This window comes from Canis lupus, chromosome X, assembly GCF_003254725.2.
Source record: "Canis lupus dingo isolate Sandy chromosome X, ASM325472v2, whole genome shotgun sequence".
NCBI lineage: Eukaryota > Metazoa > Chordata > Mammalia > Carnivora > Canidae > Canis > Canis lupus.
In genome coordinates, this window is record NC_064281.1 from 29,461,378 (window position 1) to 29,478,800 (window position 17,423).

Consider the following 17,423-nt stretch of genomic DNA (forward strand, 5'->3'; position numbering starts at 1 on the left):
GGTAACAATGACGTACATAATAGATACCTAGGCAACAGGCAACGGTGCCTAGCAACTTCTCATATAAGGGCGGTTCTCAACTAAGGCTTAGCAGAAGCTATAGGACTGCAGCCAGGGCTGCAGGAGAAGCCTGAGCGGAGGCAGATCCAACCATGTCGGGCGGGTCCTGACACGGTAACCATAACAGAAAGAGAATCCAGTTATTGTATTTCATATTATGTATTTCATATTATTCATATTATGTATTCATATGTAACCATATGTAAGATCCAGTTATTGTTTTTCAACATCATGCCATAAAAGTCAGGTATCTTTCCACTTGTTCATCAAGATGGAAAATTCAGGTTCCGATGATGAAGAAGATGAATCTGCTGCCCGGCGCAGAAGGCAGATGACCCGATTGCTCCGGGAAGAAGATTTCTATCAATTTGTAAATAATCTGAGTGAAGAAGATTACAAGCTTATGAGGGATAACAATTTGCTAGGCATCCCAGGTGAAACTACATTAGAAGAGTTGCTGAGGAGACTTCAACGAATTAAAGACAACGTAGCACAAAATTCAGATGAAAATAGAGGTATATTTCATTTTTAGGGAGAATAGAATGGGATGGGTAAGGAACTTCATAATACTTTATTTGGTAGCAAGTAAAGTATCAAATACTTTAATTTGGTAGCAAGTAACTTCTCATTAAAAAGAACTGGCATTTACTTGATTTTTGGTGAGAATGGAAAAATATGTTTTTCCCCCAATTCACATTTGAGTCACTTTAATTGAGAAACAAGTGTGAAATAGGCTATTGATATTTTTCTTGGTTTTCCACCTCAACTAAAAGTTCCTCCTACTTCCTGAGCTATTTTTTCTATAAAGACATAGACTTCTTCACCAGTGAACAAATATATTCTATTCAACTGGGGGTAATTTTGCTCCCACCCCTCAAGGGACATTTGACAATATCTGGAGATATTTTTGGTTGTCAAAAATGATGGGTGGGTGTTACTGGCAAATAGCGGGCAGAGGCCAAGGATACTACCAAACACTTCACAATATAGGATAGCTCCCCAAAACTAAGAATTATCCAACACCAAAATGTCAATGGTGCTAAGGTTGAGAAACCCTGATCTAATCAGGTCTGCTGCTTCTCTCCTAGTGTGAAGTAGAAAATTTTACTATCAAATGAAGATGATACATAATAGTTTGGTTCTTAAGCATGGCCTCATATATACTATGCCAGGTTCAGTCTATTCATCTGATCTCACCTTCAGTTTCATGTCACCTCAAAATCTTGGTAACATTAAGAAGTATTCAAATAAATTTTAAACCTATACATATTATTTAAATTTGGGCAATGACTACAATAGTGTTATATTTTTAAACAACTTTGTATATTACCATAATAATTTAAGAGCCTAGAAGTACTGTTGTAGACTAATGAGAATTAGGCAGTAGTGTAAATTGAACTAAAATACTAGCACTGAAAAAAAAATAAAATAAAATACTAGCACTGTACCTTAACCTTATTTAATTGTATTAGTGTTTTGACAGTGGAGTGAAAAAAATGTTGTCTCTTGACTTTCCTCCCACAGTGGTACACAAGGCCATGAATATGATGAAATATTGAAAACAAACTTCCTCCAGATTCCTAAAAAAACAAACAAACAAACAAACAAACAATTCTCTCAATTTATCTAAGATTAGCTAGCTCTTTTCAGAAGGAACTCAAACTTGTCAATTTAGAAAATGTAGTTTATAAAATATTAACTCTATAAATGTGAAATCTGTTTAAAACATCTCAGTATTAAAAGTCTAATTTTTTGTTTGCTTGATAGTTCTAATTTTGATAGTTCCTTTCTGCCCCCCCCCCCCGTTTTTGTTAACAGGTGGAAGACATTCTTCTGACAGTGTATCTAGTAGTGACTCTCTATTAGAATGGCTTAACTTTTTCGAGCAAACTGAAAATGTGACAAGTGAGGAAAGTGAAAACCAATCTTGGGAAGAATCGAGCTGGATTAATTCAAACAGTGATGATTCCAGATTCAATTCAGAAATAAATTTTAACCTTGATAATGGGAGCCCAAATCTAGAGAACCTATATGTACCATCTACAAGACTTACCAGAGGAGACAATATGGAAAACAGCCAAAGGCAAGTGGAAAATCCACAATCTGAATCAACATTTATAAGACCACCTAGATCAGAACAAAGTACAACTGAAACATTAATAGAAGTCCCAGTTACCAGAGTTCGGCGAAGAGCAAGAAGCAGGAGCCCAGAGCATCGGAGAACCAGAGCAAGAACTGAAAGTAGTTCAGCTCCAAATTCAATGAATGAATGTTTACTAAGATTTCATCAGAATATATCACCTGAGACGTTTGAGTACCTTCAGGTAAATGAGGCTGACATATTTTCTAGAATTCAGCAACAAGTAACAACATCAAGACAGCAAATAACTGGACTTGAGCTGCAAAATAGTGACCTTTTTACAACGTCTGGAACAAGGAGTGCTATTGAAGAAGAAAGTTGGTCAGACACAACCAGTGATGATGAATCTTGGGAATTGGAACAGATAAATCCAATCATACCATTTCATCTTGAAGTAGGACAAGTTCATCCTGGGGCATATTCTCATAGAGATGAGAGAGCTAGCAGAACTCCTTTAATATCTGAGACACCAAACAACACTGTCATTTTACAAAGTGAACAAGGAGGATTTGGGCACATGTTTCCATATTTTGAGCAGACAGAAGAAAGAATTTATGTCAGTACCATCAGAATTCCCATTCATAGCATTTTAAATACTGGTTTAAATGATACAACATCTGTTACAATTCAGAGCACATTTACAGAGACAGTGACAGTATTTAGTGACTCAAGTGACTTCATGGACAGTGACAGTGATTTAGTGTACAGTGTCTCACCCTCAAGTCAAAACATGGAAAGGGCAGAGTCACCAAATGAAAGAGATGATTCTGATGGTAGGACTAGTTCTGATTTCCATCCAAATTTTGCATTGATTTCTAGTTCAAATTCCAGCTATGTGTCTAGTTTCAATTCTAGTCCTATTTTCAGTTCCAGCTCCAGTGATGAAAATTCAACAATTAGTTCAATAATGTTTGAAGGCAGTAATGAAATAAGGACACCATCAGGCTCACCATCAGAAAGCAGGCAAGAAAGTACATCTATGAGCTCAATAACATTTGATGATAGTGACTCTTGGACCTCTCTTAATCTGGACCACTTTTTCGTCTTGAATGAAGACAATCACGACCAACCTACAGGACTCACCAAAGCACAAATTGACAACCTGGCTGTAAGATCTTTTGGTGGAAGTGGTGCATTAAAAGCCTGTAGCATTTGCATCACAGAGTACACAGAAGGCAACAGACTTCGCATCCTACCTTGCTCCCATGAATTCCATGTCCACTGTATCGATCACTGGCTGTCAGAGAACTCCACCTGTCCTATCTGTCGTGGGCAAGTAGTGGGTTCTGGTGAAAAAGAAAATTCTAATTGAGATCTGAATCCTTATCTATATAAACTGTTATAGTGATGGACAAACTGTAGTCACCTGCCTAATGTCCACTTTTGGAATGATTCTTAAATATAACAATCTGAATCTAATTTAAAATCGAGTCCCAATGTAACAATCTGAACTGACTCATTGGTTCCTGAAGGAATGACTGGACTTTCTCCAATTTCTCTTCCAGAATAAAAGGATATGTTTAAAAACGAAACAATACTATCCTGTCTGACAGGAAAAACAAATTTCACACTACAGTGGATCACTGAATTTCAAAAGAAACTTAGCAGGTACACTGGGGTAGGAGGAATGTTCCTGATTCCATGAAAAAAATGTCTGAATATATAACCAATTCAGATAGAAACTAGTAGTCTTATCTAGTCATGCAAATCCCAGACGTCTCATATCCCTATCCCATCTTAGATGTGCATACAAAGAGACAGAATACAACCAAAATAATTAAGCGAGTAAAGAATTTATTAGACCTCTTTTCCTACTGGAACCATGGAGGGTGTAGAAGAGAAGAAAAAAAAAAAGGTTCCTGCTGTGCAAGAAACCCTTAAAAAAGTGAAGAAATTTCTCAGAGTTGAAGATCAAGCATCTGAGAAAAAAGTTTGCCCAAAAGATGCTTCGAAAAACAAGGAGGAAGATTTATCTATGAAAAAGCTAAGCATTACCACAAGGAATACAGGCAGATGTACAGCACTGATATTCAAATGGTGAGGATGGAGAGAAAAGCTGGCAACTTCTACGTGCCTAGAGAACTCAAATGGGCATTTGTCATCAGAATCAAAGGCATCAATGGTGTGAGCCCAAAGGTTCGAAAGGTGTTGCAGCTTCTTTGCCTTCGCCAGATCTTCAATGACATCTTTGTTAAGCTCAACAAGGCTTCAGTGAACATGCTAAGGATTGTGGAACCACATATAGCATGGGCCTACCCTAACCTGAAGTCGGTGAATGAAATGATGTACAAGCACGGTTATGGCAAGATCAACAAGAGAATTGCCCTGACAGGTAACACATTAATAGTCCGATCTCTTGGTAAGTATGGCATCATAAATATGTCATGGAGGATCTGATTCACAAGATCTATACTGTTGGAAAACGTCTCAAAGCAGCAAACAACTTTTTATGGCTCTTCAAATTATCTTCTCCACACGGGGGAATGAAGAAAAAAACCACCCATTTTGTAGAAGGTGGAGATGCTGGCAACAGGGAAGACCAGATCAACAGGCTTATTAGAAGGATGAACTAAGGTATATAACATGAACATTTTTGTAATCTGATCAGTTAATAAACAACTACTTTCCAATGGAAAAAATAGTTTATTAGAGACACTCACATGAAGTCATTACATTCATAATTTGCTATAAAAAGCTTTAAAAATTTTGTCTTCCTATTTCTCTTCCCAACAGTTTGTCCCACTTCTTCATACTGTCTTAAAGTTTCTCTCATTTTCTACTACCAATGTATCAGTTAGGGTCCTGGGCAAAAATTGATGGCACACTTGAAAAGGGTGATGGAAAAAGTTTAACAAAGAGGCTATTTACTAAAAGTGTGTAAAGAATGAAAGGAAGCCAAGAGATGATGAAGTACCCTGAGGCTAACAACTGTGAGAAGCCTGTATTATCACCACTAGGCTTGAAGGGGTATAGAAAGGTAGTAGTTCCTGCAACAAAGAGTGTCCTGTGGTTGTAGTAGAAGGCCATCCAACAAGAGCTGTGACCTTAGATAAACAAAAGGCAGCAATGCCAACCTAAAACTTAGGGTAAAGTGTCATGGAAATAAACACACCCTTACCTTCCTTTGCTCCAGATTGCTAATCTTCTGTTGGTAGTTTCCATTAGCCAAGCCCAACCTGAGGACACAGAGATACTGATTGATAAAGCTGATAAGGGTCGGCCTCCTGGAATCCTAAAGCAGGGCAGAGCAAGATGGCCAGTGGATCCGAAGAGCAAATCAGAAACCATCTACCACAACCAGCATTCCCAATTCTCTTCAAACCCGGTCTGTGTATGCTTTCTTGCCTCATCCCCTTGCCCTTCATTCTGCTTTGACTCAGCTCTTTAACAGTCTTCTCTTAATTTTCCTTTCATCTACTCAGAACTGATACCATGAAGAAGAGAACAAGTACATTTTATCTTTAGAAGTGATGACATGACAAACCCATAGAATTTAATTATATTGCTCTTAAATGTCTCACATTTTGGATTGCTGTGATTATAAACAACTAAGGAAAAAAATCCAGTATAGGTATTGCTTCAATGTTTGCTTTGTAAGTATATTCTAGTCTCAATTTCTTTTTTCCCGTCAAGTGCCCCCCTCAGTGCCCGTCACCCATTTGCCCCCACGCCCCGCCCTCCTCCCCTTCTACCACCCCTAGTTCATTTCCCGGAGTTAGGAGTCTTTATGTTCTGTCTCCCTTTCTGATATTTCCCACACATTTCTTCTCCCTTCCCTTATATTCCCTTTCACTATTATTTATATTCCCCAAATGAATGAGAACATATAATGTTTGTCCTTCTCTGATTGACTTATTTCACGCAGCATAATACCCTCCAAATAAATGGTGCTGGGAAAATTGGACATCCACATGCAGAAGAATGAAACTAGACCACTCTCTTTCACCATACACAAAGATAAACTCAAAATGGATGAAAGATCTAAATGTGAGACAAGATTCCATCAAAATCCTAGAGGAGAACACAGGCAACACCCTTTTTGAATTCAGCCACAGTGACTTCTTGCAAGATACATCTACGAAGGCAAAAGAAACAAAAGCAAAAATGAACTATTGGGACTTCATCAAGATAAGAAGCTTTTGTACAGCAAAGGATACAGTCTTTTTTTTTTAAGATTATTTTAGAGAGAGAGTATGTGTGAGTGGGGGGTGGATGGGAAGAGGGAGAGAAACTCAAACAGACTCCATGCTGAAGGCAGAGCCTGACTTGGGGCTCAATCTCACAATTCTGAGAACATGACCTCAGCCAAAACCAAGAGACCGACGCTTAACTGGCTTAGTCTCCCAGGTGCCCAGAATTTCTTTTTATAAGTTTAGTTCATATAATTTTTAAAAACATAGCCTAAAAAAATAGCCTAATTCTTATAAAGTGTCATATAGTTTATATATCTTAATTTTCATGTGAATGATCCAAAGTATCCAATTACTGCTTACAGCCTCCCAATTTCAATCTGAAAGCTTTAAGGTAAAACTTGAGTTCAAAACCATGCCTACCAAACTCAATTCTAATTGTCCTCATCAAAGTATTACCCAAAACCAAGACACTTTAAAATCAAATCTAGGCCATGCTTGTATTCCAATCTAAACATAGTGAAGGATTTCTTTTTCCTAATTCAGTCTGGAAACTGGAGTTTTTTAAATTTTTGTTTCTGTTTTTTTGTATATTGGCCAAACCAGCGAATTTTGCTTTTAAATTTTCAATCCTGATTTAGGTGAGAATACACTGTATTATAACCAAAGCAACAGTCATAAATTTTGCACAATGTGTAACATATATAAATATGGACAGTGTTAAGTATGTTAAGTTTAAACTTTCTCTAAAAACTTAAAGTCAGAATCATCACTGACTTTTGTTTTCTGTGTGAATTGCTGGCAACCACAGTAATTACATGGAAACATAAATGGAGTGTGCTGGTGAAGTCTTTTAATGTATCTTTGAGCTGGTATATTTTTCACACAGAAGATATTTGCATGGCCAGAAATGAAGTCTTAAATGAACCTCTAAGATTCACATTAAATTCTGAAAGTTGTTTGACTATTCTGATTGTTACTGTTTCTTATACAAGATATATTTCATTTAAAGTGAATGGAATAATTATAACACGAATTTTCTTCTTGCTATCCTAACGTGTTCCAACCTTCCAGAGGATAACAATTGCCTAATCAATGCTTCAGTACATTCACATATGCTTTCTGTGGTAGAATCCTAAAATGTTACCCACTGACTTTCATAGTAGCCCTTCCCCTGGAATACTACCTGTGAATGTGATGGAATATCATACCCATTACTAGGTTATGATGTATGGCACAGTTGATTGGGAAATTATCCAGAATGAGCCTGACCTAATCAGGTGAGCCCTTAAAAGTCACAGAATTTTGACTATTTGTCCAGATAAGATGGTTTATACTCCTCTCTTCCTGCTCCCCACTCTGTAAGTACAACTATATATCCGAGAAATACACAAGACAACCAAAGGAGAACTCTGAAAGTTCTAAAGAAGAAACTTAATTGGCTAGGGACTTTTGGAATGGATGAACAACTTCATGGAAGGACATCTTATGATCCCCACCCAAAAGAAACAGGTGACCCAGGCTCAGCACTTACTCTCAACTTAATAACAGAAAGCAGTTCAAACAGGCTCTTCCCCCACCAGATCAAATGGGAATCCCACCGAAAATACTCAGGTGAGCTCTGCAGAAGCTGTAAAAAGGAACAATTGGAATCCCTGCTAACAATAAGTGACCTGAAAGAGTGCTTTTCTTCCCCACTGGGTCTGAGGTCTCCTTTTACAACCCAGACATACTGGTAATCAAGGGTACCAGCAAAAGTGATCCCATAGCATAAAGCTCCCACCTGGGAAATGCTCTTCTCCTTAGCTGGGCCTTAGACTCCTCTCCCATACACAGAGATACCAGGCAACTTGCCTGTACCAGCCAATACCACAAAAGGATTTCAACCTGGTAAGTATTCACCATTCCTTATAGATAAGGGAGATCCTGACATAGTGCTTGTGGACGAGAGTTTCTCTTCCCCCATCTAGAAGCACCAGGTGCCCTGGCCTGGGAAGATTTTTCTGCCCCCTTAAGCAGCACAAGCACAGACCAGTACTAACCCCACCTGCACAAGATAAATCAAACAAAGTAGTACTGCAAAGGTTCTGAAAATAGAGTGTCATGAAACCATAGCCCACAAAAGTAGAAGAGGGACTGTGTGCCAAATCTAAAAAAAAAAAAAAACCTCCTAAAATTTAAACAAAACAAAAAACAAACTTTAACAGGAACAGTATCCTAACATAATAACCAAAGTGTTCAAGAGACAGTAAAGTGTCACATTTCATACCAAGAATGAGATGCATGACAACTTGAATGAGAAATGAATGATGCCAATCCCAAAATGAATTAGATGTTTGAATTATCTGACAAGGTTTTTATTTATTTATTTTTTTAAATTTATTTATGATAGTCATACAGAGAGAGAGAGGGAGGCAGAGACACAGGCAGAGGGAGAAGCAGGCTCCATGCACCGGGAGCCCGACGTGGGATTCGATCCCGGGTCTCCAGGATCGCGCCCTGGGCCAAAGGCAGGCGCCAAACCGCTGCGCCACCCAGGGATCCCATCTGACAAGGTTTTTAATACTGATTTCAGGCCTTTAAGACCTTTAACAGAGAACCCAGTCACTTCATGATGATATTCTGACTTACAGACCTTGAACTAATAAAGAGATGTTTTAAATCACTATATTTGTGCTATTTTCTTATGAAGCAACAGAAAACTAATAAACTTCTCTTCTATGATCCACCCTGTGCCCAGACAAATATTATAATGAGTCCTAAAATGTTCAGTGTCTTGCTTCTACTATAACTTTATTATATTATTGGTCCTGCAAAAAATACAATTCTTGACCTTTGGGCACCATTTTCCCCTAGAATGGAATCCCTAACTAATTCTTGCTATTGAAGCTTCAAGAAGAAAATATCCTTCCTGTTTGAACAACTGCCAATATCTTAACAGTTTAACTTTACTTCACATCAACCGATTCCACTCTATCAGTGTATGCTTTTTATATAATAAGCATGATTTAATACCCTGACTTTCAAATTATGAAGGCACTTATTTTTGTCTCAAAGCAACTGCTGAGTATTAGATTGAGCTCCCAAATCATATTCCTCTATACTTGCCCTGCCAAATATCAGAAGTTGGGAAGATTTGTACCTGAATTTTCTAATCTCCACTTGATCTGTTTTTACATTATAATTTATCTGTTTAGGTCAGAGGGGAGGAGCAAGATGGTGGAAGAGTAGGGTCCCCAAGTCACCTGTCCCCACCAAATTACCTAGATAACCTTCCAATCATCCTGAAAACCTACCAATTGGGCCTGAGATTTAAAGAGAGACCAGCTGGAATGCTACAGTGAGAAGAATTCGCGCTTCTATCAAGGTGGGAAGACGGGGAAAAAGAAGTAAAGAAACAAAGGCCTCCAAGGGGGAGGGGCCCCGCGAGGAGCCGGGCTGAGGCCGGGGCGAGTGTCCCCAGGACAGGAGAGCCCCGTCCCGGAGAAGCAGGAGCTGCACCAATCTTCCCGGGCGGAAAGGGGCTCGCAGGGAGTTGGAGCAGGACCCAGGAGGGCGGGGATGCCCTCGGGCTCCCGGGGACACTAACACACACCTGCGCGCCCAGGAGAGTGCGCCGAGCTCCCTAATGGCTGCAGCGTGCACGGCAGGACCCGGAGCAGCTCGGAGAGGCTCGGGCGGAGGAAGAGGCTCCGCGCGGAGGGGGCTGCGTGGCTCTGGGAGCAGCTCGGCGGGGCTCGGGCGGCGGCTCCGCGGAGGGGGCTGCGGCCCGGGAGCGCGAATCCAACAGCGCAGGCTCCGGAGCACAGGGCGCCGGGACACAGCCCAGGATCCGGCCTCCCCCGGGACAGGCAGAGGCCGGGAGGGCCCAGGACAGCAAGGACGCTCCTGCCCCGAGCTGAGCAGATCAGCGGCCCCGCCCGGAGCCTCCAGGCCCTGCAGACCGAGAGCTCCGGAGTTCCTGCGGGGGGTGAATCCAGGTTTCCAGAGCTGCCCCGCCACTGGGGCTGTTCCTCCTGCGGCCTCACGGGGTAAACAACCCCCACTGAGCCCTGCACCAGGCAGGGGGCAGAGCAGCTCCCCCAACTGCTAACACCTGAAAATCAGCACAACAGGCCCCTCCCCCAGAAGACCAGCTAGACGGACAGGGGAAAAACAAATTATTGACCAAGCAGCACTGGAAAGTTCCAGGGGAAATCAAGGGATTTACAGTATACAGAATCGGGATACTCCCCCGTGATTTTTTTTTTCTTTTTGATTTCTGTTTGCTTCCCCCATCCATTTTTATCCTTTCTTTTTTCTCTCTCTCTTTTTCTCTTTTTTCTTTTTTCTTCCTTTTTTCTTTTTTTCTTTTCTTTCCTTCTTTCTTTTCTCTCTTTTTCTCCTTTTCCCAATTTACTTGTTTTTGGCCACTCTGCACTGAGCAAAATGACTAAAAGGAAAACCACACCTCAAAAGAAAGAATCAGAAACAGTCCTCTCTCCCACAGAGTTACAAAATTTGGATTACAATTCAATGTCAGAAAGCCAATTCAGAAGCACTATTATAAAGCTACTGGTGGCTCTAGAAAAAAAAGCATAAAGGACACAGGAGACTTTATGACTGCAGAATTTAGATCTAATCAGGCAAAAATTAAAAATCAATTGAATGAGATGAAACCCAAACTAGAAGTCCTAATGAAGAGGGTTAACGAGATGGAAGAACGAGTGAGTGACATAGAAGACAAGTTGATGGCAAAGAGGGAAACTGAGGAAAAAAGAGACAAACAAAAGACCATGAGGATAGATTAAGGGAAATAAATGACAGCCTGAGGAAGAAAAACCTATGTTTAATTGGGGTTCCCGAGGGCGCTGAAATGGACAGAGGGCCAGAATATGTATTTGAACAAATCATAGCTGAAAACTTTCCTAATTTGGGAAGGGAAACAGGCATTCAGATCCAGGAAATAGAGAGATCCCCCCCCCAAAATCAATAAAAACCGTTCAACACCTCGACATTTAATAGTGAAGCTTGCAAATTCCAAAGATAAAGAGAAGATCCTTAAAGCAGCAAGAGACAAGAAATCCCTGACTTTTATGGGGAGAAGTATTAGGGTGACAGCAGACCTCTCCACAGAGACCTGGCAGGCCATAAAGGGCTGGCAGGATATATTCAGGGTCCTAAATGAGAAAAACATGCAACCAAGAATACTTTATCCAGCAAGGCTCTCATTCAAAACGGAAGGAGAGACAAAGAGCTTCCAAGACAGGCAGGAACTGAAAGAATATGTGACCTCCAAACCAGCTCTGCAAGAAATTTTAAGGGGGACTCTTAAAATTCCCCTTTAAGAAGAAGTCCAATGGAACAATCCACAAAAACAGGGACTGAATAGATATCATGATGACACTAAACTCATATCTTTCAATAGTAACTCTCAACCTGAACAGGCTTAATGACCCCATCAAAAGGCGCAGGCTTTCAGACTGGATAAAAAAGCAGGACCATCTATTTCCTGTCTAGAAGAGACTCATTTTAGACAGAAGGACACCTACAGCCTGAAAATAAAAGGTTGGAGAACCATTTACATTCAAATGGTCCTCAAAAGAAAGCAGGGGTAGCCATCCTTATATCAGATAAACTAAAATTTACCCAGAAGACTGTAATGAGAGATGAAAAGGGAAACGATATCATACTTAAAGGATCTATCCAACAAGAGGACTTAACAATCCTCAATATATATGCCCCGAATGTGGGAGCTGCCAAATATATCAATCAATTAATAACAAAAATTAAAACATACTTAGATAACAATACATTTATAGGGATCCCTGGGTGGCACAGGGGTTTGGCGCCTGCCTTTGGCCCAGGGCGCGATCCTGGAGACCCGGGATCGAATCCCACGTCGGGCTCCCGGTGCATGGAGCCTGCTTCTCCCTCTGCCTGTGTCTCTGCCTCTCTCTCTTTCTCTCTCTGTGACTATCATAAATAAATAAACATTTAAAAAAAATTTAAAAAAAAAACAATACATTTATACTTGGTGACTTATATCTAGCGCTTTCTCCACTCCATAGGTCTTCTAAACACAACATCTCCAAAGAAACGAGAGCTTTAAATGATACAATGGACTAGATGGATTTCACTGATATCTAAAGAACTTTACATCCAAATGCAACTGAATACACATTCTTCTCAAGTGTAGATGGAACTTTCTCCAGAATAGACCACATACTGGGCCACAAATCGGGTCTGAACCGATACGAAAAGATTGGGATCGTCCCCTGCGTATTCTCAGGCCATAATGCCTTGAAATTAGAACTAAATGACAACAAGAAGTTTGGAAGGACCTCAAACACGTGGAGGTTAAGAACCATCTTGCTAAAAGATGAAAGGGTCAACCAGGAAATTAAGGAAGAATTAAAAAGATTCATGGAAACTAATAAGAATGAAGATACAACCGTTCAAAATCTTTGAGATACAGCAAAAGCAGTCCTCAGGGGGAAATACATTGCAATACAAGCATCATCCAAAAACTAGAAAGAACTCAAATACAAAAGCTAACCTTACACCTAAAGGAGCTAGAGAAAAAAGAGCAAATAGATCCTACACCCAGCAGAAGAAGAGAGTTAATAAAGATTCGAGCAGAACTCAACGAAATCGAGACCAGAAGAACTGTGGAACAGATCAACAAAACCAGGAGTTGGTTCTTTGAAATAATTAATAAGATAGATAAACTATTAGCCAGCCTTATTAAAAAGAAGAGAGAGAAGACTCAAATTAATAAAATCATGAATGAGAGGAGAGATCACTACCAACACCAGGGAAACACAAACGATTTTAAAAACATATATGAGCAGCTATACACCAATAAATTAGGCAATCTAGAAGAAATGAACACATTTCTGGAAAGCCACAAAGTACCAAAACTGGAACAGGAAGAAACAGAAAACCTGAACAGGCCAATAACCAGGGAGGAAATTGAAGCAGTCATCAAAAACCTCCCAAACCACAAAAACCAGGGAAGATGGCTTCCCTGGGGAATTCTACTATCAAACGTTTAAAGAAGAAACCATAACTATTCTACTAAAGCTGTTTGGACAGATAGAAAGAGATGGAGTACTTCCAAATTCGTTCTATGAGGCCAGCATCACCTTAATTCCAAAACCAGACAAAGACCCCACCAAAAAGGAGAATTATAGACCAATATCCCTGATGAACATGGATGCAAAAATTCTCAACAAGATACTGGCCAATAGGATCCAACAGTACATTAAGAAAACTATTCACCATGACCAAGTAGGATTTATACCGGGACCCAAGGCTGGTTCAACACTTGTAAAACAATCAATGTGATTCATCATATCGGCAAGAGAAAAAACAAGAACCATATGATCCTCTCAATAGATGCAGAGAAAGCATTTGACAAAATACAGCATCCATTCCTGATCAAAACTCTTCAGAGTGTAGGGATAGAGGGAACATTCCTCAACATCTTAAAAGCCATCTAGGAAAAGCCCACAGCAAATATCATTCTCAATGGGGAAGCACTGGGAGCCTTTCCCCTAAGATCAGGAACAAGACAGGGATGTCCACTCTCACCACTTCTATTCACCATAGTACTAGAAGTCGTAGCCTCAGCAGACAACAAAAAGACATTAAAGGCTTTCAAATTGGCAAAGAAGAAGTCAAACTCTCCCTCTTCGCCGATGACATGATACTCCACATAGAAAACCTAAAAGACTCCACCCCAAGATGCTAGAACTCATACAGCAATTTGGCACTGTGGCAGGATATAAAATCAATGCCCAGAAGTCAGTGGCATTTCTATACACTAACAATGAGACTGAAGAAAGAGAAATTAAGGAGTCAATCCTATTGACAATTGCACCCAAAAGCATAAGATACCTAGGAATAAACCTAACCAAAGAGGTAAAGGATCTATACCCTAAAAACTATAGAACACTTCTGAAAGAAATTGAGGAAGACACAAAGAGATGGAAAAATATTCCATGCTCATGGATTGGCAGAATTCATATTGCGAAAATGTCAATGTTACCCAGGGTAATATACAGGTTTAATGCAATCCCTATAAAAATACCATGGCCTTTCTTCAGAGAGTTAGAACAAATTATTTTAAGATTTGTGTGGAATCAGAAAAGACCCCGAATAGCCAGGGGAATTTTAAAAACGAAAACCATATCTGGGGGCATCACAATGCCAGATTACAGGTTGTACTACAAAGCTGTGGTCATCAAGACAGTGTGGTACTGGCACAAAAACAGACACATAGATCAATGGAACATAATAGAGAATCCAGGAGTGGACCCTCAACTTTATGGTCAACTAATAGTCGATAAAGGAGGAAAGACTATCCACTGGAAGAAAGACAGTCTCTTCAATAAATGGTGCTGGGCAAATTGGACATCCACATGCAGAAGAATGAAACTAGACTACTCTCTTTCACCATACACAAAGATAAACTCAAAATGGATGAAAGATCTAAATGTGAGACAAGATTCCATCAAAATCCCAGAGGAGAACACAGGCAACACCCTTTTTGACCTTGGCCACAGCAACTTCTTGCAAGATACATCCATGAAGCCAAAAGAAACAAAAGCAAAAATGAACTATTGGGACTTCATCAAGATAAGAAGCTTTTGCACAGCAAAAGATACAGTCAACCAAACCAAAAGACAACCTACAGAATGGGAGAAGATATTCGCAAATGACGTATCAGATAAAGGGCTAGTTTCCAAGATCTATAAAGAACTTCTTAAACTCAACACCAAAGAAACAAACAATCCAATCATGAAATGGGCAAAAGACATGAAGAGAAATCTCACAGAGGAAGACATAGACATGGCCAACATGCACATGAGAAAATGCTCTGCATCACTTGACATCAGGGAAATACAAATCAAAACCACAATGAGATCCCACCTCACACCAGTGAGAATGGGGAAATTCTACAAGGCAGGAAACCACAAATGTTGGAGAGGATGCGGAGAAAAGGGAACCCTCTTGCACTGTTGGTGGGAATGTGAACTGGTGCAGCCACTCTGGAAAACTGTGCGGAGGTTCCTCAAAGAGTTAAAAATAGACCTGCCCTACGACCCAGCAATTGCACTGCTGGGGATTTACCCCAAAGATACAGATGCAGTGAAACGCTGGGACACCTGCACCCCGATGTTTCTAGCAGCAATGTCCACAATAGCCAAACTGTGGAAGGAGCCTTGGTGTCCATCGAAAGATGAATGGATAAAGAAGATGTGGTCTATGTATACAATGGAATATTACTCAGCCATTAGAAATGACAAATACCCACCATTTGCTTCAACGTGGATGGAACTGGAGGGTATTATGCTGAGTGAAATAAGTCAATCGGAGAAGGACAAACATTATATGTTCTCATTCATTTGGGGAATATAAATAGTGAAAGGGAATGGAAGGGAAGGGAGAAGAAATGGGTGGGAAGTGTCAGAAAGGGAGACAGAACATGAAGACTCCTAACTCTGGGATACAAACTAGGGGTGGTGGAAGGGGAGGAGGGCGGGGGTTGGGGGTGACTGGGTGATGGGCACTGAGGGGGCATTTGATGGGATGAGCACTGGGTGTTATTCTGTACGTTGGCAAACTGAACACCAATAAAAAATAAATTTAGTATTAAAAAATATATACATAATTTATCTGTTTAAATCCAGAGCATCAATTATTCTCATGAGTGTGAACATAAATATTTCCTTCTTAACAATTTTCTGCTTTATCTTCTTTTAGTTTTTTAATATTTATTTATTTTATTTATTTATTTATTTATTTATTTATTTATTTATTTATTCTGGCCTACTTAAAAAATAAAACCTTCTCTGAACAATACTTTTTGAAAATAGGTATAGCCAATGGATAGGCCTTTGTTAGCAACACAAAGTATATCTTTATTTGGCTAACCATAAAAATAAGTTATGTTCTCAATCTTCCATAAAGAATTAAGTATAAAAATTCTTCTATAAGAGCAAACAAGTTTGAGTATATAACAATATGAAAATCAAAACACTACATGTACGGAAAATTTCACAAAGGGACATAATGTTTCTGTTGAGTAGTATTACCTGTCATCAACTGGCTTTGAGATATCAGTATATTTATCTTCAGTATATTTAAAATAATTAACCAAACAATTTACATCTTTTCATTACACAAGAGGTAAATGTACAATATGTTCTATGAGAAATTTTCCAGTATGAGAATTTGGAATGGAAATCTGAATTTTATTTTTTGTAATTTTAAGATTTGAAAATTCTTTCCCATCCTAACTTGGGCTTTTTCACTGTGAAATAATAAGAGTCTCCCTTTATGTGACAGTTGAAACTAATTTTTATTTATTATTTTTATATGTATTTTTTATTGGAGTTCGATTTGCCAATACATAATACCCAGTGCTCATCCCACCACGTGCCCCACTCAGTGCCTGTCACCTAGTAACCCCATACTCCCACCCACCTCCCCTTCACTACCCCTTGTTCGTTTCCCAGAGTTAGGAGGACAATCATTATATGGTTTCACTCATACAGGGAATATAAAAAATAGTGAAAGGGATTCTAGGGGAAAGGAGAGAAAATGGGTGGGAAAATCAGAGAGGGTGACAAAACATGAGAAACTCTTAATTTTTAGTCATTAAACCAGCACCGTTAATATTGCTACAAAAATGGGGGGGTGGAAAAGCATTTTTAGGAAATTCCTTTTTCTCTCATCCACCATTTATATAGGACAGACACTAATTATCAGCCAACTCTGGGTTCTGGGTTACCCATTCTGACATCACTAGTCATAACACAGCTATCCACCACCCCTGCCCTTGTCATCTATTCTGGAAGTGTAACTTTTGTTGTTGTTATGGCACTTATTTCTAAAATATATTTTTAATTTAACTTGTACCTGTTTCCTCTCCACTCCTACTCCAAAATAGAAGCTCCAGAAGACCTTTATTTTTATTATTATTGCTACATTTCTAAAGAGTATAATAGTTATGGGATCAGTGTGTAAATATATACAATACTCAGTATGTATTTGTGCATCTTTATGTGTGTGTGTATAGCATATACAAAATTAAAACATGTCAA

General features: G+C 39.5%; 1 protein-coding gene, 1 long non-coding RNA gene and 1 pseudogene across 2 annotated transcripts in view; 2 read left to right on the forward strand and 1 right to left on the reverse strand.

Annotated features, from left to right (window-relative positions):
* Nucleotides 1–107: 107 nt before the first annotated feature.
* On the forward strand, nt 108–3,512 carry LOC112654890 (E3 ubiquitin-protein ligase RLIM-like). Its single transcript, XM_025439563.3, has 2 exons — nt 108–575; nt 1,879–3,512. The coding sequence occupies exons 1-2, from the start codon at nt 332–334 to the stop codon at nt 3,510–3,512; spliced, it is 1,878 nt and encodes a 625-aa protein (XP_025295348.1). The 5' UTR covers nt 108–331.
* LOC112654910 (uncharacterized) overlaps nt 452–17,423 on the reverse strand; it is a 42,004-nt gene continuing 25,032 nt past the window's right edge. The window contains exons 3-5 of the long non-coding RNA XR_003133465.3: nt 5,319–5,376; nt 3,397–3,486; nt 452–1,640 (exon numbers count right to left, since the gene is read on the reverse strand). This is a non-coding gene — a long non-coding RNA (uncharacterized LOC112654910). The remainder of the gene's footprint in view (nt 1,641–3,396; nt 3,487–5,318; nt 5,377–17,423) is intronic.
* LOC112654893 (60S ribosomal protein L7-like) lies at nt 4,023–8,574 on the forward strand (annotated as a pseudogene).